Source organism: Scylla paramamosain, chromosome 12 (assembly GCF_035594125.1).
Source record: "Scylla paramamosain isolate STU-SP2022 chromosome 12, ASM3559412v1, whole genome shotgun sequence".
In the NCBI taxonomy this organism is placed as follows: domain Eukaryota; kingdom Metazoa; phylum Arthropoda; class Malacostraca; order Decapoda; family Portunidae; genus Scylla; species Scylla paramamosain.
The window spans coordinates 12966453-12989047 of NC_087162.1; the positions used below are offsets into that span (position 1 = coordinate 12966453).

The 22595-nt window shown below is 36.9% G+C and overlaps 1 protein-coding gene across 6 annotated transcripts in view; it reads right to left on the minus strand.

Annotated features, from left to right (window-relative positions):
* Nucleotides 1–22595, minus strand: part of LOC135105693 (serine/threonine-protein phosphatase 2B catalytic subunit 2-like) — a 111961-nt gene continuing 89366 nt past the window's right edge. Inside the window, exons 9-16 of one of the 6 annotated variants that reach the window (XR_010270972.1) lie at nucleotides 22392–22469; nucleotides 16160–16183; nucleotides 13603–13684; nucleotides 13361–13458; nucleotides 12071–12279; nucleotides 6914–11577; nucleotides 4502–4622; nucleotides 1–3384 (exon numbers count right to left, since the gene is read on the minus strand). Coding sequence is in view for 4 of the 6 variants with exons in the window: in XM_064014079.1 (XP_063870149.1) it covers nucleotides 12086–12279; nucleotides 13361–13458; nucleotides 13603–13684; nucleotides 16160–16183; nucleotides 22392–22469 (476 nt within the window). In the remaining 2 variants the exon portion in view is untranslated. Of the gene's footprint in view, nucleotides 3385–4501; nucleotides 4623–6913; nucleotides 11578–12070; nucleotides 12280–13360; nucleotides 13459–13602; nucleotides 13685–16159; nucleotides 16184–22391; nucleotides 22470–22595 lie in introns of those variants that run through there. The other 5 variants (XR_010270973.1, XM_064014080.1, XM_064014079.1 and 2 more) reach the window with 5 other exon arrangements.

Genomic DNA, 22595 nt, shown 5'->3' on the forward strand with positions numbered 1-22595 from the left:
AAAGATTCTTAGAATTTATTTAGAATCTCAATGTCGAAACAATGCAAACGTCCAGTCATAATTATCTTTTTGAATCGGAACAGTTAAACAAAAGAATAAACATGGCTATATATAACTAATTATGTTACAGTACACCACAAAGGCAGAGATGCTGAGAAGTATAAAACAGTAGCACAAAGGCTTGTAGTTTGTAACACACACTGATACAGGTCATGATTATGACTTAGGATTAGTTATTGATTAACATGTGAGAAGTTTTATAATTATTAATGTCTTACTATTATTATTATTATTATTATTATTATTATTATTATTTATTATTATTATTATTATTATTATTATTATCATCATTATCATCTCTTACAGATGTTTACACAAGGGATAACAGGTTGTTCTGTACACTGCATGAGAAAGCAGACAGGTGCTTCTCACTGACTGACCTGTAGCAAAGGGTCAAGGCCATTTGTCCAGGGGTGCTGAATGCTGGTGCTGTTGGGACTTGTACCACCAACACTGGGTGTCACTTGGCTGCTGGGGAGACATCTCAGGCCACAGTGGCTTTACCTCAACTCTTTTGAAATCAGTTTTACGGATCAAAGTCGATCTGACCTGTACCTGGGCTCTGGTTAATGGTAATACTTTATGGAAAATTCTCTAGTGCATCAAGAAACTACACAGGGTGGACAATGGTGTGTAATTGATTCTATAACCTTGGTACTGCAGTGTTATGCTCATTATGCAACCAGTGATTTCATGCATGTAGTGTTTTCATGAGATATCAGAATCATTGCAACATTTTTGGTATAAAATTTTGCTTTTGAAACTAATATATATACAAATCCCATCTTATGAAACAACTCAAAATATATTAAATTTCTAACAGTTCTTTAAAATTAAAGAAAAGAATCTATAACTAATACATGACAAATAATCTTTGCTTTGATCAGTAATATGCATGCTGGACATTTACTCACTTAGCTCAGATAACAGTTACTTCAAGATCATACCTGGTTTTCCTGATTCATTCCAACATTTCTTTTTGAGTAAATTTCATATCTGCATGTTTGAGTTTCAATACACAAGTCCACAGATAATAAACACATAATTTTCTCAGTCCAGCATTTTTCAGTGGTAAGAACTTTGACATTTTTTCAGTAAATAACAATGAAAATTGTTTGACTAATTGCTTCCAGATATGTCTTAAATTACTGACTTAAGTTTAGTTTTGTTATTATGACCCACTGGTAGAGGACACAATGCACACACACACGTGTGCATACACACACACACACACACACACACACACACACACACACACACACACACACACTAGTTTACTAGCCAACAGTAACACCAGCTTCCTGCTACAGCCTGAACATTCTGGCCTTGAAAAGCTGGACTTGAAGGAGCTTATGCTGCAGACTGACAACAGAACATAAACTTCAAGTTGTAAAAACAATATGAAAGGTTATATTTGTCATATACAACATTTGACACTTTCTAAAAGATGTATTGATGAACAAGGTAACAAGAGTAAAACTTAGATCCTATTCCACAAGAAAATAATATATTTATATCAGTTTGAATCAATCAACATTTATCTCACAATCAAAATATTCAAATTGTTTATTTGCCTATAGTAATAAATATTAACATAGCATAATAACCACTTTCAACGCACATTCACATATTTCTCAAGGATTTAATGAGCTACTAGAGAAAAAAGTTTAGGGCTACTTGCATGTTCAAAATGTACACCAACCATCAAAGTTTTAGAGTGAAAAATGAGTGAGAGTGTTTAACAAGATGTTAAAATGTACACATTTCTTTTAGAAGTTTTGTTTTCTTGTCAACACTTACGACACAGGTAAACTTGACGTGTGATGGCTGATGGATCCCAGCACAGAGTGGGCAGGGCCCAGAGTCCTTTGAGGGGCATGGATGGGAGAGGGAAGCTTGGAGTTGGGGCTCTGTCAGGCTCAACAACTTACTGGCTGGGCCCCGGTGCCTTGTTTCCACTCGAGAAATATGACTAGGACACTTTGGTTTGGAAAAAGGCATAAAATTTGTTTTAAACACGACTTATTAGTAGTAGTTATTTTTATATAACATTTAATATGGCAGAATTGATAAATATGAATCCTACTATCTCACATGACAAAAACAGTTGCATGTATGAAAATTACCATTGAGAAGAAAACGTCAATAAGCAACAGGATCATCATTAACATGTAATGGTAATGTCAGAGGGACTGAATTACATGAGGATTTATAGCCCTGAAAACAGGTTTTGCTGCTACATGTACACCACTCCCTCTGCAGAGTATGGCTTAATGCTAAATGGTATTAAACTTATAGAAATTACATTTGAGGAGCAACAGAACAATGATCAAAAGATGACAAGCTACCTTTCTAACCTAAGAGAATTTGGAAATCTAGATGAGAATGAGGATATATTGCACACAGGCCAAAATGTATTGCATCCTTAAGTGTCACATTGATGGCAGATATTTAGGAAAAAGCTTGCCAACAGTCCATTGGACCAATACACAGGCTGCTGTCTTGCTACAGAGGAAGGGAAGGGACAAGTTAGAGAGGCTGTACGACAGTCTTTTAAATATTCAAGCATGCTATACACAATAATAAAGAAAACTATTTACATGATTTTGTCAATTTATAAACAGGTTCACTTAGATAATGTGAGTAATGTTTCATTTAAACATTAAATTGTTAGTCATGTGACACAACCTGGACAGACACTGCAGCTGGTGACTCCTGGTCATTATGGCTTTGCTGGAGGGTTCACACAGTCACATTTCACACCACTGTGCTAACACCTGTCCCACCACTGGCTGGCTGGAGCTTGGCAGGTGCTCACCATTACGGCAGCTGTGATGGCTCCTTGGCAACACTCACGAGTCCTGGTCTACATCACCAACACAATGGGAAGGGAGGATGTAACAGAAATCCAACAGTGTAGGCAACACAGAGGGTGTAGTCTGACAGTGTACTGGAGGAGGACACTGGAGAGGGTTGGGTGACCGGGTCATTAGTCTATAGCAGCAGCAGCTTGGTGCTGGTGACCTGGGGCCGGCCAGGCCGCATCTGCCACATTTCCTTGCACCCTCTGTGGTGGCAGCACTGATGGGCCCTTAAGGGCCGCGACCTGGCCTAGCCCAGTCTTGGCCGACAGCAGCAGCAACAGAAACAGCATAGCAGGATGCCTAGTGAGGTTGGCTGGCCAGTGGGGCCCACCAGGGGCTGAGGCAATACTTGCATCACAACCAAGACCTGGCCAGACAGCCTCACCCCACTGGCTCACTGCACACTTGAGATCAGCAAGATGTTGACAGTTCATCACCTACATTCATACACCATACCAACCTGAAATTATATGAACTTATTAATAATTTTGTAGAAATGCATCTACATTTTTTAATATTTAATAAAGATATACAGCCAGTGGCATGATTACTCAGCATCACGACTCTATGACTTACTACTGATGTAGACCTTGTCATTGAAAAGTTCATTCTTGTTAACATGGCAATGATGGTCAGATTTTTTTCATAGTGAACCTCATCACTATCATAAAGTCATTGCTAATGTTACCTTCACCATTCTCTATGCATGAAGCCAATGGCACAATGGTAAACTTTTAGCAACAGACTTCTTATCTAAACTGTGATGTCATGAACACTAAATTGTGCCATCATGAACATCTCACTACCTCAGTCTGGACTTCACTGCATCATGTGAAAGTAATGACTCATGAGTAACATGGTTTACTTAGTAACTGTGCAAATCCAGGTTCAGGTCTCAGCAGCATCTATATGTTATCCATCAGTCTATCTTTTTAATTGTGAGCCAAGTGGAAACTGTTTTGGCCAGATGAGTCTTACATGATGCCATAATAAGTGTATCTACTTCCTTGCCACAAAGAAGATTACTGAAGGGAGTGAGATGTCAGATAATCTTGATAGAAGACAACCTGTACTTTTGTATAAGTGCTTAGTGTTCTCTATATGTCAGGAACATACATTAACTTTTCATTAATAAATATTTTCTTTTCTGAAACCTCTCTCTCTCTCTCTCTCTCTCTCTCTCTCTCTCTCTCTCTCTCTCTCTCTCTCTCTCTCTCTCTCATATGCATATACAGTGTATCTCTTACATCAATCCAGTATCACCCATTTAAAAAATATGATGATAATACTGCATATTTTTAATCAAAGTAGCTATGTTAAAGTTTTCTTTTAATAACTAGATTCAACAACACACATTCAAATGAAATGTTCAGACTGTACAACACACCACAGGCCTGAGTTCACACACAAGTCACATTGCTGCTTCATATAAACAAGCACAGCTTGCTGCTTTGAGTGACTCTCCGCCTCCCAGGATGTCACCAGTTACTATAACATTTTTAATGTGTCCTTTCTATCTTTCAAATGTTAATCTTTTTTCTTTTTTTTTAACACCTGACCCAAACTCCAGGACTTACCATTTATTCCCTTTTTGCACAAGGGTCAGTTTACCCTCATGGGAGTAGTGGGTGGTGCAGGGTGGGAGGCGGAGGTGAGGCTGCTGCTGTTGCCACTCACTACGTTAACTTTCTGGCTCGGCTAGTGCAGTGTGGGAACATTGACAAGGTTCACAAGACTTAGTTAAATTTTACAGAAACATATTTCATTCATAGATTTATTCATGTGAGATGTAAAGAATGAAGACACATGGGAAAATCCCACACATGGACAGAATAATGGTTGTCCAAAATTAATTACTGGCACCACAAAATAATGAGCCATTAATATTATACAAATTTAATGTTAACATCTTCATAACTATCCTGCTGTGTATGCTTTTACATCAAAGCAGTTTACCTAGACTGGCAATTGTGTATTCTACTTTACATAGATGCTTTTAGTGATGTGTCACACTGCTCAGTAAGGGCTAAGTCAAGGCACCTCTTGTTTATCATTTTTACCTTGCATGGTTTGTTAAACTCACTACTGTAAGTAATCTTTTGGAAGGCTCATGAAAACTGCTAATTTTATTTTTACCTTCCATCACTGGTGCCTGAAATTATTCCAAGTATTTATCTTATTCAATTTAATTTATTACTTGTGTTGAATTTTTTGTTCACATCGTCATTAAACTGGGACATTGTTCTGTTGGGTAAAACAGACTACTTCCTCCACACACAGCTGGTGAGGAATTGTGTGTTACTGCTACAATGTCAGGTCACTGTGTGTCAAGGTGGACATCCCACAACTCCTGTCAAATTTTGCCCCTCCAGCAGCTTGGTGTGACTTTGAATAATTCATCTTGTCTAATATTTGAGGCATGCAGAACAAAGCAACATTGAAGGTATTACATCTGATCAATACACCAGAACAGCTGTGACAGTTGTAACACTGTTTGAGATCTTTATGATTTGCTACATTGTTGATTCTTCTTCTGATCCCTCTATCTCCAAGTTCATTTATGTATTCCTCAAGTTAATTCTTGCAGATGAAGCAATAAGAGATCATACATCAAGTAAAAATATCCTTAGTTACATCACAAAGGGGGTTCGGTATTGCTCTGTAACACCATATCACTATAATATGACAATAGACTGACTACATGACCAATGAATGTTGTCTTGACATGTCATGTAATCATGAAGAGTCAACTACAATCATCCAACATGAAAGGTTTCCTAGTGTTTCTCTGCACCAGTTTCCTTTCCTGCCTTCTCAGGTGTCTTTCTTTCTTAAGATGACCAAAGTGTTTTCTAATAGTTAATTTTTTCCTGGGGCTTTCCCAGAAATTTGTTCTTAGATCAAACTGTTTGAGGAAATTACTAAAACATCACATTGTGTGTTACTGCTACAATGTCAGGTCACTGTGTGTCAAGGTGGACATCCCACAAGTCCTGTCAAATTTTGCTCCTCCAGCAGCTTGGTGTGACTTTGAATAATTCATCTTGTCTAATATTTGAGGCATGCAGAACAAAGCAACATTGACTTGCAAATGATCCCAGCTCGTAAAAAAAGAAAAAGAAAGAAAAACTACTCACTATTTCAATTTTAAAACCAACAATGAAGGCATTTTCTATTGAATTTTGGACACACACACACACACACACACATATTTATTAAATTGAAACTGGAATGTGCTGAAACTGAGGTCCTTCTCATGAAAAAAAATAAAATAAATAAATAAAAATAAATAAATTTTGGTAAATTGTAAATCCTAACATCAGAAGCTATTAAAAAGAACTGAAACTCCACAGAAAAAAATGTGGAGAACACAGGTTATTATAGGGAAAAAAATTATTCAGCACTGCAAACTAACAGTATATGGAGAGGGAATTTTCTTAATTTGTACTGTATTCCTTCAGGTTTCCAAAGTATCAAAGTAAACCCTCACATTTACAGCACACATTATATAATCTAAGCAAGTGTTAAAGAATGAATATTTGTCTGGTGCAAACTTTGTATGGTTTTAAACAGTACACAAAAGCTTCAGAAATGTTGCAGCAGTATTCTTAGCAGGTTGTGGACAAAAACTGCTGCTGAAAATGAGTTTTTCTTGTTATCTCCAATATGCTTCCATCAGCTTTGCTTGCCTAAGTTTCCTCAGAATTTTGACATTCACTCAGCAAATTGTGGCAAACTTTAATTTTGATGATTGTTAATTATATTTAGTTACAAATTCTAGCAAGTATTCTTGAATTCATTATTCTCTGTCAGAGTTTATTTACTAAATATATTAAGAAATGCTGCCATTTTAAAGAAGGGCACATTTTTCAGTGTTGGGTTCACAATTTGCATAACATTTCAAAGAAATTTACATAGTGGCTAAAATTTTCAAGCAATTTTAATGAATTATCAACAAAAAAGTAAAACCCTGAACTTATCCATCTTACCTTTCCTATTGCCATCATTTGCTACTTCTGTTGCTTCCACAGTGTGCATACCTCACTGTCTCACACTCAGTCATTCACCATCTCATACCTTCAATTCAGACAAATTAGCAGGAAAAAAAGGTTTAGCTGATGTCTTATTTAAACAGATCAAGAGAACAGGATTTCAGCAAAGCCTGATGTTCGGTTTCCATGACCATTTTTTTGCCATTAACTTTCAAGACTAGATGTTCCTTCCCAAAACAAGTTCCACCTCTTTTATCTCAAGAATGTTCCAAATTAAAATATTTCTATTTGAAAATATGAATTTTTTTAAATATTTTCTAAATACAGTGGAAGCTTGGTTTTTTAACTTAATTTGTTCCTGAATGCTATTCGAAATCTGAAATGTTTGAAAACTTAAACTATTTTCTTCATAGTAATCAATGTAAAATAGATTAATCCGTTCTCAGACACCCGTCCACCATGTCTTAGCAGGTAATGACTGACGCTCCCACTGCTAAGATGGCCTCCACATCTCCAGCTTAGAAATTTTTTATCCAGAAAGGATGTATTGGATGAACTTAGTGACACATAACTCATCAAAAGATACTGTTTAGATCATGCAGGTATTCTCTTTGTCACCAATCAAGTGAGAGAAGCCTTTAGAGTGACACGGAGAGGAGCAACCCACTCACTGCCAACATCTTACTGCTGGGAAAAGCCAATGGGAAAATGCAGTTGTGAAGTAGTGATGGCATTGTGGGTCATAGAAGGGCCACAGGAGCTGAGCGCTGAACCTTGTTTGTTTACATCGAGGTTCTTCAACAGGATCACATTTAACTTATTTCAAAGACTGAATTACTGTCTTAACCTTTGTGTTTCCTCCAAATATATAAAATTGAAGAAAATATTTATAGAAACTATAAATTGGTAAAAAATGGCAGCTTTTGCTACATCTTGTAGTATTTGAAATCAAGTAACTTTGTTCGAAAACAATTATTGTACTCCAACCAAAGCAATTATGAGTTACAATTTTTGTTTGAAAACCGAGTTGTTCAAAAGGGAAATGTTCGGTAACCGAGGTTCCACTGCATGTTGTTTTAATAAATTTCTCTTCATATCTTCTTGGCATGGATAATTTGTATTTCTGACATCTTGCTCCCTCTAGAAACTCTTCATGGGATAACTACATGTGCTAAGATTCTTGTTTCCTCCCTCACATTTTTCCCAACTAACAGTTGCTTCCCACAAAATAAAAACCTATCTTTTCAATTTTATCATTGCTCAGTTTTATTCATAAATACTATATTACATAATAGAGGAGAGAGAGAAAAATTCTATTTAGAGAGTATTGGAATATTGTTACTGTCAATGTTTGTTTCAGCACATCACAAAACAATTCAAGAAAATATGCAGGAGTTCTCAAGTGATCCTAGGTATGGGTGAGGGAGGCTACTTGTGAGGTGCAAGTCTAAGTCTTTCCTCAGGTGATATGCATGCACGCCAATTAAAAAGTTGTGAAGCAATGGTAGTGATAATCATCACTACTGACAATGACATGAGCCTTAATACTGTGTGCTCTTCTTTTGGATACATACGTGAAAAAACTAAACTTTAATAAAATGTGAATTACTGATATTGGAGAATGTCTACACTTGAGTATTTGACCATGGGAAAAAAAAAAAAAAAAACACTGAACAAGAAAAGTGTGGCAAGCAAAATTAATCTCAGTAGGGTGTCTCTGAGGCAACAGAATGCACTCAACACTTTCTGAGGTCTATGGGGAAAAGCATGAGCTGGCTAAACATCCTTGCTCAGTGTGGACATGTGTCGCCACTGCTCTGGCCATTCACAGCATTAACACAGCCATGAAATAGGACAGGGACAAATACTTAATCTTACTGCATAAATCTAAGAATCCTAGCCAATATAATTTCCAACTTATGACAGAAGTTTATAAAATGACTATGGTCTATTTCACCTATGAATGACATTTTCTTCGGTCCAAAACACAAACTACGTACACTATTTGATTATTTTTTTCCTTTTGACAGAAGGAAAAGTGATGAAGAAAGAACCTGATGTAACTGTTAGATTCATGATAAGAGTGAAGGAGAATGACAGGAGGAATACAAGCATTGGTGGATGTGGCTGACATATCACACACAATGAGCGTGATTTTGCTCTGTTTGTTCTGTCTGAAGCACCACATTTTGCTAGTTCAGTTTGCTCACAATTTTAATGATGAAGTGCAGACATGCCCTAATGTTTCCTTAGCAGTCATATTAACATGCATTGTATATTTGGATCCTTAAGCTGATCATAAATATTCTTTTGTTGACTTCCTTGTCACACATTTTGAATGCATTATTGAATTTGATTCTATGATCTATTGCCCTTCATCTGAATCACAGCTACACCAGCGTCTTGTTATATGTGACGGATTATGTTGTGCAAAAGCTTCACATAATGAGAATTTGCATCTAGAACGTCTAACATATTTATATCTATTATGGAAATTTACATTTCATGACTGTTTTTGAATCCCATAATATCAATATTAGTGATCTTCAGTAAAAATGCAGTGTATGAGAACATAACAACCAGCTGCATTACAAGAATTGAAACTAATATTAACAAGTAAAAACTGAGACATAAATTATCAGCACACTTAAGAACAAGTAACAGCTGATGGACTTAGCAAGGCTGTGACACCAGCTTCAGCAGACACTTCTTCACCAACTATTACTCTGCTGACAATTTCTAACTTTCTTTCTGAAGTCCCAGCAGTTCTCTTGTGTTCAGCTGAACCAACAGTCCTGTGCTAGGCCAGGATGCATAGAAGCATGGGAATCCTAACATGAAGCACAACACAGCTGTAGTCATAATAAAGAATGCACACTTTTCCTCACAAAACAGAGGCATGTGTGTGTGTGTGTGTGTGTGTGTGTGTGTGTGTGTGTGTGTGTGTGTGTGTGTGTGTGTGTGTGTGTGTGTGTGTGTGTGTGTGTGTGTGTGTGTGTGGAGAGGGGAGGGGGGTCTGGCAGTGGTGTGGAAGGGATGAGTAACATGTTCTGTCTGTGTGATCTGACCAAGGGAGCAAATATTGAACCTGCTGGTGGTGCTGCCTCATCAGTTATGTTCATTCCACAATACATAAACCTAGTGAATGCTGTAATACTTCAGTTGAATAAATTCCAATGTACCAAACAAGTACATTTGCATCAGTAAAACAACACTGGTGTAACATAATTACTTTCTGCCGACTTGTCTCTCTCTCTCTCTCTCTCTCTCTCTCTCTCTCTCTCTCTCTCTCTCTCTCTCTCTCTCTCTCTCTGCTGAATCTTGTGTTCATTTCTGCACAACTTGCACAAGACCAAAATTTTCTCCCTCACAAAGAACTGTTGTTACAATTAGGGTAGTCAACTGTGCATAAATTCACATATTTTGAAGCCACATATAACAAGACCCTGATGTAAAAATTTTATGACCACTAAATATTTCAAACTTCAAAGGAAAAGTATACACACTACAAGAAGGGGAATTTTGGCACATAAAGGATGAAGAGCTCTGTCACAATTCCCTATGAGGACTACAGCAGGTAAAGACAGCAGGGGAAGAAACCTTAATTTTTATATAAAAATATAGAAATAGGCAAATTATACACTATAATTCATGAAGCATGGGGATGATGAGTGCTACAAAAGTACAGCTTGTGAAGCACAGGGAATGATCAAAGCTGCAAGATACACAATGTCCGTAAATCAATCTAAGGAAGGAGTCTACTTATGGCAACAAAATAGATCAAAGGTGCAAATTCAAATGGATACACATAGTAGGGTAATAATGTTCTATTGTTCTCCATTTCAGACTTGTTTGAACACAATAAAGTGTGCAGAGTTTGGAACAGTTGTCTGACCAGCCCAAGGAATACCACAACTAGTGACTGCCGGATGGCTCTGGTGGTTCAGTGAATTGAACTTGTGCCAAAACTTGGCACTCAGTCAAAACATTAATTGAGTCAAGATATTCGAGTATTCACACACATATTATTAATTGTACTCTCTGATATTTACAAGATTTACAGTAAGACATTAATATCTAGCACTGTTTAGACCAAACTGTTGAATAGTTTTATCCATTATGAAATTATTCAAAACAATGGAAACCACAATGCCCTACAGTTTAGTAACAGTAACTGCTTCAGATAATGACAAAGATGAGGTCACTGCTAACAAGCTTGAGGGGCTTGTTGTAACCTCTCACACCAACAACTCCCAGGATGAAGTGCACTGCTCACCACAACACTGGTGTGCTGCAGCTCAAGGATCAGTTTCAAGTGCAGCATTTTTCCCAGAGAACTTTAAAGAATCTCATGTTGAAATCACAGAAGTATTTGAAGAGGTTGTCCTTTTAACTTCACTACAGTCTGGTCTATTTCATCTAATTAATGTTTTCTTTATTGAAATGTTAAGAAATTACATTTATATTTGGTGAGTGAAGGAACCTGATTCAAAAGTGAACTTTGACGTGCTGTGTCTATGTCTTACTGTAACACACCCAGAGTGATCCATGGCCGTGATCACAAGTAAATCAACATTAACAGAAAGGAAATTATTCATGTACAAAACTTTACTTCAGTTATTTATTACAATCAAATAGTTCCATTAATTTCCCAAGTCAGTCTGGAAGAAAAACATTAGAACTAATATATATATATATATATATATATATATATATATATATATATATATATATATATATATATATATATATATATATATAATATAATATAATATAATATAATATAATATAATATATATATATATATATATATATATATATATATATATATATATATATATATATATATATATAATATAATATAATATAATATAATATATATATATATATATATATATATATATATATATATATATATATATATATATATATATATATATATATATATATATATATATATATATATATATATATATATATATATATATTATATATACATATATATTTTTTTATGGAATTCCTAATGCATTGAAGCACTAAAGGGGAAAATATAATGATGTGAATTTTAGAGAAATACTAAGAGTATAATGACCACATGGTTTTCCTTACAGTAGTAATATAAATATTAACAATGTTCTAATTACTGATAGCCACCTGAGGCTGTGGGTTTCACAAGTGGGTGTTGGGTGCTGTGTTGGAGGAATTGGATTTTTCTGCTTCGTCCGCAGCAGCCGGCGATGACGCCACAGGCTGAGGGATGGCTGGGGCGTCCTTCCTAGGGGGCATGCGCTCATTCATGGCATCCAGACCCTTGGCCTCCGCGAAGGATGTGATCTTGTGGTTAGGAGAGAAGCCAGCCATAGCTGCAATGGGGATAAGATAGAGGTTAGTCATTGCTTCCATAACTAACAAAGTTTCTTCCATAACAAACTATAATAAAGGAATTTGTAGTCTCTTCTATATCTAACAAAGTTTCTTCCATAACAAACTAAGTCAGCAGTCTCTTTCATGACTAACAAAGAAATTCACATCTTCTTGTGATGAAGATAAATATAATGAAGCCTCCAATTTGTAAACTAAGCATTGATGAACTTTAAATTTTCTCACTGATAAAATTAATCATCGTTTTATGTTTTCTGTCAAAATACAAGAGACACATGTTCTTCACATCTGAACTGTATGCCTGAGCACTGCAACAGCATCCCAACAGCAACTTGAAGAAGTGTTTCAAGATGTGATCTATCCAATCACTATTTTTGTTCTCAGTAATGACAATATACATATACACTATCTATTTATGATGATTAACTGAGCCAAATGTGCACTGCTGCATTTCATAAAAGTTGATGCTGTGAGTTACATTCAAAGGAGTTTCAGAAAAGAAATATGCAGAAAAGAAAAAATATAATCCAGATCATGAAAATATGAAATTAAAGCACCATTAAGCAAACACAATATTCTAGGGAAGAAGGTAACAAAGAGAACATCTGAAGTTCACAATACTACTTACATATGTGGGTGCTTTGAATGTTGAATATACTATTAGATGTAGTGAGCCTGTCACAACATTCACACCACACCACAGAGTGGACCGTTAAAAGTACATTTTATAAACCAATTTAATGAAAATTTTGATAAAAAACTGATCAAAGTCTTCAGTTGTTGACAATATGAAAATCTGTAAGTTGAGAAACTCTGGAACTCCTTGCCTGCTTCTGTATTTCTTCCTTCTAATAACAAATCCTTTCAAGAGGGAGGTTTCCAAACACCTGTCCTCTAATTTTGGACAATCCTTTTAACCTTTCTTTTGGGACTGGCGGGCCTTTTTTGTTTTGCTCTTTTCTGCCATTGACTTGTGCCCTGCTTATGTAAAAGAAAAAAAAAAGATGAATGTGTGCAGTATCTAGCAAAAAGAATGTATCCGAGGTGCACAGACTGACTCACCATTTTTAAGAGATGCCTTTCCTCCGGACAAGGCTCCAAGTGGGAGAGCACCAGTAGGCGTGAGGCCCTTCAGCTGTAGCACACTCTCACTCTCCTCTCTGTGTTCAGGACGAACCAAGACTTTGTTTTAACACAACGTCAAATAAAACATACAAACATATAAAAATAAATGTCTTGCTACTTAAATTTGGTCTTGCTTTATACTGAGGTGAGTGATCTGACAACACTGGCGGAATCATTACCTTAAGACTGAGAATACACGAGCCATCTTTCCAATCGCACGGATCTTGTTTCGGATGACCTCCTTCCGCATGGCTCCTTTCTCTGTTGATAATCAGGAACACAACACTGAATAATGAATAAAGCCCTAACTTTATTCTCTAACCTCCCATTTCTCATCTATGGCAGAAAATAACTGAACAAGGTATCCAGAACTTTGACATGAGATTAATGAAAAAGCTCAAGCCCTAATAAGGAAACTAGGCCTCTGAGCTTTTTTATTTGTTCTTTTCAAGTTGAGAACCGATTTAACAGAGTGCAATTTCCATATACAATTTCTTTAACCAGAGGTCTTAAGTGAATATACTTTATTCACTCTAGCATCCCTAAAGGACTTACATATTAATTAACACTGTTAGCTTGTGTCACACTGATTACCACCCTACCATGAACGCAACACAGACTGACAGCTAGGGCTTTCCCTAGTCTAGAATTCCATGCGCACAGTCCTTGTGGAGGCCCTACATACCAATCCTACCATGTAAAAACCTGATGCTAATTACTTGTTATTGTAGGGAACACTGACTTCACCTACAACTTATAGATTGTGTATTCTAGTCCAGTAGTCATTAAGTAATTAATTAATTGTGGGAAAAATGCTGATAGAGTACAAAGTTACTTATGCAGTAGTCACATGTATGCACAGACTGTTGGGATGCATTTCTTTTTCAATGTGTCACTGAACCAAGAGTCCTGTGACCCAGTCTGTGGTCAGGGGACTCCCACATGAAACAGTACTTGTGGTGGCCTCATCCCTATGCTGACATGATCTCTGTAATTCTTGAAAATCTATTTGAATATCTAGAAGCATTTCTCAAGCATTCTCAATATATGATATGAAATATTAACACTGACTAGAGAGGACCAATAACAGAGCCAGAGAAAAAATATCACTATTCTTGTCACAAATCACCCATCTCCCTTTTGAAGCAACTTACAATTATATGCTTACTTGGTCCCAAAGTTGAATAAGTGATACAGTGTCTCCTGTTACCAGAAGACTTACATCCCAATATTCCTCAAGTATGGTATGGATTTACACTGCATATTATTGCTATAACTAAATGAATCACCTCATGTGATGCAAACTCACAGACTAACTTCAATACAGAAATAGACTGTGGATACAAAGCACTGGGAGGCACTGCAAGTACTGCTGGTAACTAAAGACTGTAATCAGTGTGTGGGGTTCAATAATTTGCTGCTATGTTTGCTGTCTACCTTCACACCTACACATAACTACTGTATATTTCTGTGCCCAAATGAACATTTTGATATTCCCATTTACAGCCAACCCTTACAAATATGTTTATACACACACACACACACACACACACACACAATATATATATATATATATATATATATATATATATATATATATATATATATATATATATATATATATATATATATATATATATATATATATATATATATATATATATATATATATATGGAAGTGCTACCTGGGGTTCATTAAGGTTCCCTAATCCTAGACTAGAGAAAGCCCCAGAGACAACATCAGTAGCAAGACAACACATACAGGTGAACACTTCATACAGTAACTCTGGCATCCAGTCAATGCCATAGTCATAATTGTGATGACACAGGATCACCAGGAGATTTCTGTCACTTCTGTTACTCAATCGTATGAAATGAAAGAAATCTTCTCTTTACTATTTATAGGCTATGGACCTGTCAAAAATACTAGGAACAGCAGCACTTCTAGAATCCTGAGTGCAATTCATACTATGGCTAAGTCACCCATTGCTACAGCAAGTGTGGAGCCTTCAAAAGCACTGGGACAAGACTCTTTTTCTGAGCAGTATATCAAGGAAAAAGAAGTCTTAGGGGAGTTCTGTTTAAGGCTCACTGAATTCATAACATTTCCCAGGCAATGGTTTATTTTGTTCTTTATGCAAAAAATCTTTTCATGTTTCCACATAAATTTTGGAAAAAAATTTAACCAAAGGAAAACATGTATTGTAAATAACTAGAATGCTTTGAACAATGACTTCTCCATCTAAATGCATGACTTATTTCATCACAATGCATGGACACAAGCATGGTCTAGATCTACAATTATCGTGGTAATCAATTGTTTGGTTTGGGACTGCCAGCCATAGTGACCTATCAAAAGAGAATTACTGTCAACAGCTCAGCCACTCACAACTAGCCATTTCACCTACTCCACTAAGTTTGAAAAGCATCATTGATAATCACAACTTCAAGCACAAACTTAGCTCTGAACATAGCAGGACCTGCATTGCTGGTTAGCTGATGTGATTAGCATTCAAACTCTCATTTCTATTGACAGTTAATATGGTAGCCTTTCTTTTAGTTATTTAGAATAAAAATACCTATTGGAGTCAGTCATGATGGAATGTAGATTGAATAAACCGAAATAAGGAAGAAAGAAAAAAAAAAGGCCGACATGCACGAAAGTAAACCACGTCCAAGGCACTCCAGACTGGCATGCACTCTCCTTACTTGCTCCATGCCTGGTGCTTGACTTACCCGGCACAATTAGCACTGTTGTTGCTTGCAAGGTTTGCCACAATAGTATCAACAAGTATTAAGGTCCAAGAAGATAAGCAGGATTTTGTTGGGTTTTATGAGCACGCAAGCCACAGGAAATGGAAAGAAAAAGGAAATACTAGATAAAAAAGATACTGGAGACAGTACGAATGAAATCAACAATAAACCCAAGGTATTACTGGAATAGAGACCATAGTGCTGTGTGACCAAGATCATCATTCTGAAGCCTCAGCTTTGTGTCATGACTAAGAGATTTAACAAGTCAGTGACTTAGGAATGTTGGTGAGTTGCATCAAATTGGATTGCAGAGCCGGCACTCTATTCCACACTGAGGCTTCACAACTCATGGTCAAAAAACTGCATGATATGAGATGTGCTTCGTCCCCCTATGAGAACAAATTCAACAAAAAATTAGAAACCTGACAACCAGCCATTTCCAGTCAGCATGCATCAATCATTCCAAACAAGCACTCAGTGATATTAAGAGTCTAAGTGGTCAAATTTTCCATATACAGGCAAGACATGGCATCTAAGTGTAACATAAACAACCATCTTAGGTGGTGTATAATATGGACTAATTTTGTATCAAATACAAGATAATTAGCCTTATTGATATGCTACCTAAGGATGATTGCTGTTGTTTATGATACATAGAGTTACAAAACGAGACATGACTCCAATGGATTATTATGATGGACACTTGTAGAAGATGAATTTCACAGGCCAAAAGAAATGGCTGCATGTCATCTAAACTGGCCCGAAATATTCAATGGTCACTCCCCTGTACAAGCTGCCCAAAACACTGGTTAATTGAGTAGGAAACCTCATCCTTGTACAAGACATCTGGACAGGTCTGAATCATTTGTCTTCAGGAGTTAAAATACTGAAAGGAATTACCAAGCACTGAATTTGTCTTGAACTGCCATAGTGCCTTTATCCCCACAGGGACAGCCAGCTAGTATGGTAGATTCACACCACTGAGCTTAAAAAACGCTCCTTACAGTATTTTTTTTTTTTTTTTTAGTTCAGTACCGCTCTATCCTAGCTGATAAGTATACAACTAGTACAATATTTTTCTAAAATTATCTTGGTAAAATCAATTTTCAAGGGTAACTTTTTAATGCCACTAAATACTTCCAGCAACTTCAGTTTACTACAAAACTAACAGTATTCTTGGGATCTAAGACCTTTGGTGCAAGTTTCTACACCAGTGACAATAAAGGGTTTAGTGTTATACTGTTCCTTTAATACAGGTTGTGAGTGCAGCAGTACATGTGTAGGGAGAAGTTGACAGTGTAGGGCAGGGTGTGGGGCCTTGAGCCCAGGGCCAGGCATATGACCACCAGTACATCACACAGTGTACAGCAGTGCTGGCATAGGAGGGCAACTCCCACCCAACTTGCCACTATCAGATACTAAGGTACATCTAGCTAGTTTATCCTGAACTATGTTGGCCTGTGTGTTCAGCTTTAGAAACACAATTACAATTTATCTTTTAAATACTTGAGGCAGTTTCTTTAAAATCAATCATTGCCACAATAATGAACTCAAATGAAAAATAAGTTTAAGCCAGAATTGTCATAAACAGGCCACATAGTACTTCTACAGTGAGACTACAGCCTTTGGACACTAATATGGAGTCTTACCATCATCCCCTTCACCATTCATGAGAACAAAAAGAAAATAGAAAAGACTGGTAAACACTTAGGACATGAAGGTATGAAGAATTCCATTATCTTCCATTTGAAGCCACAATCATAAGGTTGAATAATTGTGCCAATATTAGTAACACAGCAGGCTCACTGAGTGGCCAACAATCATGAAACACTATGGCAGTCTCAGTAAAAACAATATGGAAGTAAACCAATTAGTAATTAAGAGTAGATAGATATCTAAAAAAAATATATATATATATATATGCTTGGAAACAATATTTGCCAGCAACTGCAGAGTATCTCCCTCACCTAGGAGAAAGGGGGCATGCAAAAGTTTATAGAGAATTGCAGCAGCTGTGAAGAATGTAAGAGTCATAACATGAAGATGTGTATATACAAAATCCTCACTAGCAATATCTTATTCACACAATGGTAGTCATGTTGATTTCCACTATTGGCATGCAGACTAGTATTATATATTATGAACCATGATGGCTATGTATGCTGAACCAATCTCAACATGGAAAGAAAACTCCATTACATACACAGAATATTTAAAAAAAGGAGAGGAAAGAATAACTAGTATGTATATGCGTTAGTACTTCTATACTCAAGGACTATGTTTTAGATCATGATCATCTGCATTTAGTTCATAAGTGGTAATTAGTGATTTAGTTATAAAATAATGGCAATGTTTGGAAAGGTACCAAACTCTTTTAAAATTCTTGAATGATTTCAATGATGTTATTAGTGTCCACAAATTTGCATTTAACATTATGATTGTCTACAAGCATAAAGAATTTCAGGGGAAAAATTTTTGAAGATTACTGAATTAGACTTAACACTAAAGAGGCACCTGTCTGATAAACAGACTGATCCTCATGAAAAACTACATCTTCCCCTCCCAAAAAATCCTGAACAAGACACATTCACTGGTTCATGAAACTGACTAAATAAATATGCCAAACTAGCTAAACCAAATGAATCTATTAGACTCCACTGTAATATAAGACCTGTACCTAAAGATTCATGTCCCAATCACAAAACATGAATCCTGACAAAGATTATTAGCAAGGGGGTCTGGTCTCCTAATATAGATTAAGACTCCAGAATGACCACAAATGTAAACTTCAACCAGCATATTTCTCGCCTGGCACAGTAAGAGCACTACAGGAGGCAGGAACACACTGGTAATGTATCTGCTGCAAAGCAAGAGCCAGCTGATGTCTGCAGGAGGAGCACCAAGATTAAATTTAAGCAACTGAGTGAAGATGGTTTCTTGCTGCTTTGTGTTTTAAGCAAGTTTCTCACCAATTCTACACATGTGAGGAAAAGTTTACTGTTATGATTGTGTAAGTGTATGGCGACTTTTGAGGCCATTTTGTATCATGAATTAAATTCCTTTCTCTTTTCATTACAAGTGAATCCTCCTCTCCACTTCGGTATGTGCGTGAAGAAAGTGTACCATTATGATTGTGTAGATGCATTAAGATATTTTCTTAGGTGTCTGGTGCTTATTAACCCTTTCACTGTTTCTTGGTGTATCTTTCCTTAATCGCTAACCACTGTGAGATATTTCTTTTGCTCCATTGTCTCAAAACTGAATAAAACAATAAATAACGAATAAACAATGGAAAATCTGTTCTCTTAATTTTTTTCTTTACTGCAGAACCCTGTAAAGACTCTGGAGAGTGCCTTTAGTGTTGTAAATTGCTGAACATCACAGTGAAAGGGTTTCATCAGATGCTAAACACTGACACTAGCCTAGAGAGTGTTTCTGTAAGACTCATTCTAAGAATTTAGAATTTAGAATTTAGAGTTTTGAGACTGTGTAGTAATTGTATAATGGATAATGAAAACAATTATGGAGGGAATCTTATCATTCAAACTCATCTCATAATGTAGCATGTTGTAAAAGTAGACATGATTTTCACCTCAAACCTTAAATGTCATACCTAATGTAGAAGTGAACTTGAAATGATTATTAAATGCTTCTAACAATCCCTATCAATCTCAACATGTCATCTGTGTAACCACATGACTCTGCCAGGCAGCAAATTTGTGTTTCACAACTTATCTAACCAAACACTGCTATTCTGTAAAATGTTAATGGAGGAAGTGAAGAGAAACCAAATTAGTCATAAGATACACCTACTTCAGCTCCCTATCCTTCTCTCCTCCTAACACACCATGACCAGGAAGAAAACACCCAGAAAAAAAGCAAGATAGTCTTAAGATACACCTGTTTGAGCTCACAGAAAGCAAGTTAATCATAAGATACACCTATCTGAGCTCCCTATTCTTTCCTAACACACCCTGACCATGAAGAATACTGCCAGTCCTCCAGTGCCAGGTGGGTGAGGGTCATGCAGCAGTACCCTGGATGTGAGGCGTCACACACAGCCTTAGGTGCAGCCTTCCCTGCTCCAGGCATGCTCTCAACACACTGGCACAGGTTCTATCACAGGCCTTCAAGAGTTCCACATTTGTGCTTATGAATGCTGTGCATATGTGTGTGTGTGTGTGTGTGTGTGTGTGTGTGTGTGTGTGTGTGTGTGTGTGTGTGTGTGTGTGTGTGTGTGTGTGTGTGTTTACCCATAGTTACCTACATAAAATAAAAGCTGTGACATGAGAAAGGAGCTATAGTGTGTGTGTGTGTGTGTGTGTGTGTGTGTGTGTGTGTGTGTGTGTGTGTGTGTGTGTGTGTGTGTGTGTGTGTGTGTGTGTGTGTGTGTGTGTGTGTGTGTGTGTGTGTGTGTGTGTGTGTGTGTGTGTGTGTGTGTGTGTGTGTGTTTACCCAAAGTTACCTACATAAAAAAAATTGTGACATATGAGAAAGGAGCTATAGTGTGTGTGTGTGTGTGTGTGTGTGTGTGTGTGTGTGTGTGTGTGTGTGTGTGTGTGTGTGTGTGTGTGTGTGTGTGTGTGTGTGTGTGTGTGTGTGTGTGTGTGTGTGTGTGTGTGTGTGTTTACCCAAAGTTACCTACATAAAAAAAATTGTGACATGAGAAAGGAGCTATAGTGTGTGTGTGTGTGTGTGTGTGTGTGTGTGTGTGTGTGTGTGTGTGTGTGTGTGTGTGTGTGTGTGTGTGTGTGTGTGTGTGTGTGTGTGTGTGTGTGTGTGTGTGTTTTTTTCTACTTGCAGTTTACAAAAAATGTCATTACACTCATGGGGTCTTGTCTTCAGATTTCACCTGTCCATTAATTTAGACTAAATATTTACAAATCAACATGGTAAGTGTAGTGAGTGCATAGGTTGAAGTGTGTCAGACAAGTGCAACACTTGATATAAGGTGGAGGTGCATGGCTGCCTCTCAAGGGTTGGTGTAGTGAAGCATCAAGTGAATAACATCTTTGCAGTTTCTATTTAATGAAGAAAACAGTACCGTGTGATTGTTCTGGTGACTGTTCTGTGTGGGTGCAGGAAACTCTGGTGACTAAAAAGAAATATTTGATAGGCTAAGACAGCTTCACTGAAGTTGATTTATATATTTTATGACTATTTTTAACCCTGAACTTGCATGTATCAGGTGTAGTATTACCTGGAACTGATCTATTTACTATAGATTTTTTTTCACATTGAATTTTTTGTGCATTGTGTGGTATGTTTAATTAACTATGCAAAACAAACATGGTTGGTGTGTGGTGTTAACTTCCAACGTTCCATTGAACACAAAACAAGATGGCTTCATTAAATTGAGTCAGATTAACTTTTTTCACACCCCTGAGCTTGTCTACAAAAGGATTGATTTTGTCTGTTCTGAGTTGCCTATTAAAGTCTTTCCAATAATATAAGTGGCAGCCAATTAACAATTTTTGCAAGAGTATCTAAAACAAAAAAGAAAATGTCAAGACCTCTCTTCCATTCTTGTTTTGTGGGGAATGTCAAAATTTAAAGGTAAATGTTCCTGGCCCCCACCCTCCTGCCCCACTGTTGCCTTGGACAACACTAAGGACTCCTGGAGGGGGATATGTACCCTGCACCTCCAGGGTAAGAAAGACACGTACACAGATTCATCTCAAAGCAGATCAAGGTGTGAAGTGTGAAGTGTGCAGGTGTGCAATGGTGTCATTATCATTAAGATCAAAGCCTCTGATTACAAAGTTCCAAGTTTTAAAGAGAAAAATCTGTAATAAAATCTTTATTTCACACACAGAAAATTAATTTGTCACCAGTAAATGAGCCAAAGATTCATCCTACACCACAGCTGCAGGTGAAGGAAAAGTGAGTTCAGAAATCCATAACTACACTATACCTGCATAGTCTTTTTACTCTTACCCTACCTCCTCTATGTCAGGTTCAGCAATCAGACAGGGGTGAAGTTCCATATCCAAACAATAACATCAAAACTGAGAAATCTCTAGATAAAAAAAAGTCCTTCACCTGAGGATAAAGTTTAGCAGCTCATTTTTCCTTATTTATGTCTATAGTTGGGTACTGCAATTCAATGTAACTATAAATGTCCTACTAGCATATCCCGCAGTTTAAGCTTCTGAGACTTCAAGAGCCTAAGCCAAGCCCCTCATTCAGGTAAGAGACCCTGCAGGACACCTACCTTCATCGATGGACTCCTCCCCATCCATGAGCTCATCGTCAGAGCAGATGTTGAGCACATTTACCAGCATCTCCGTCACTGAAAGGTAACAAGTGCAAGTGCTAAGCTTCTGCCACCCTGCACTGCCCCCACTACTTACATTTAGGAGTGCACAAGAAGCATCCCTTTATGCAATTAGAAATGAACCTGCATGTAACCAGTTAA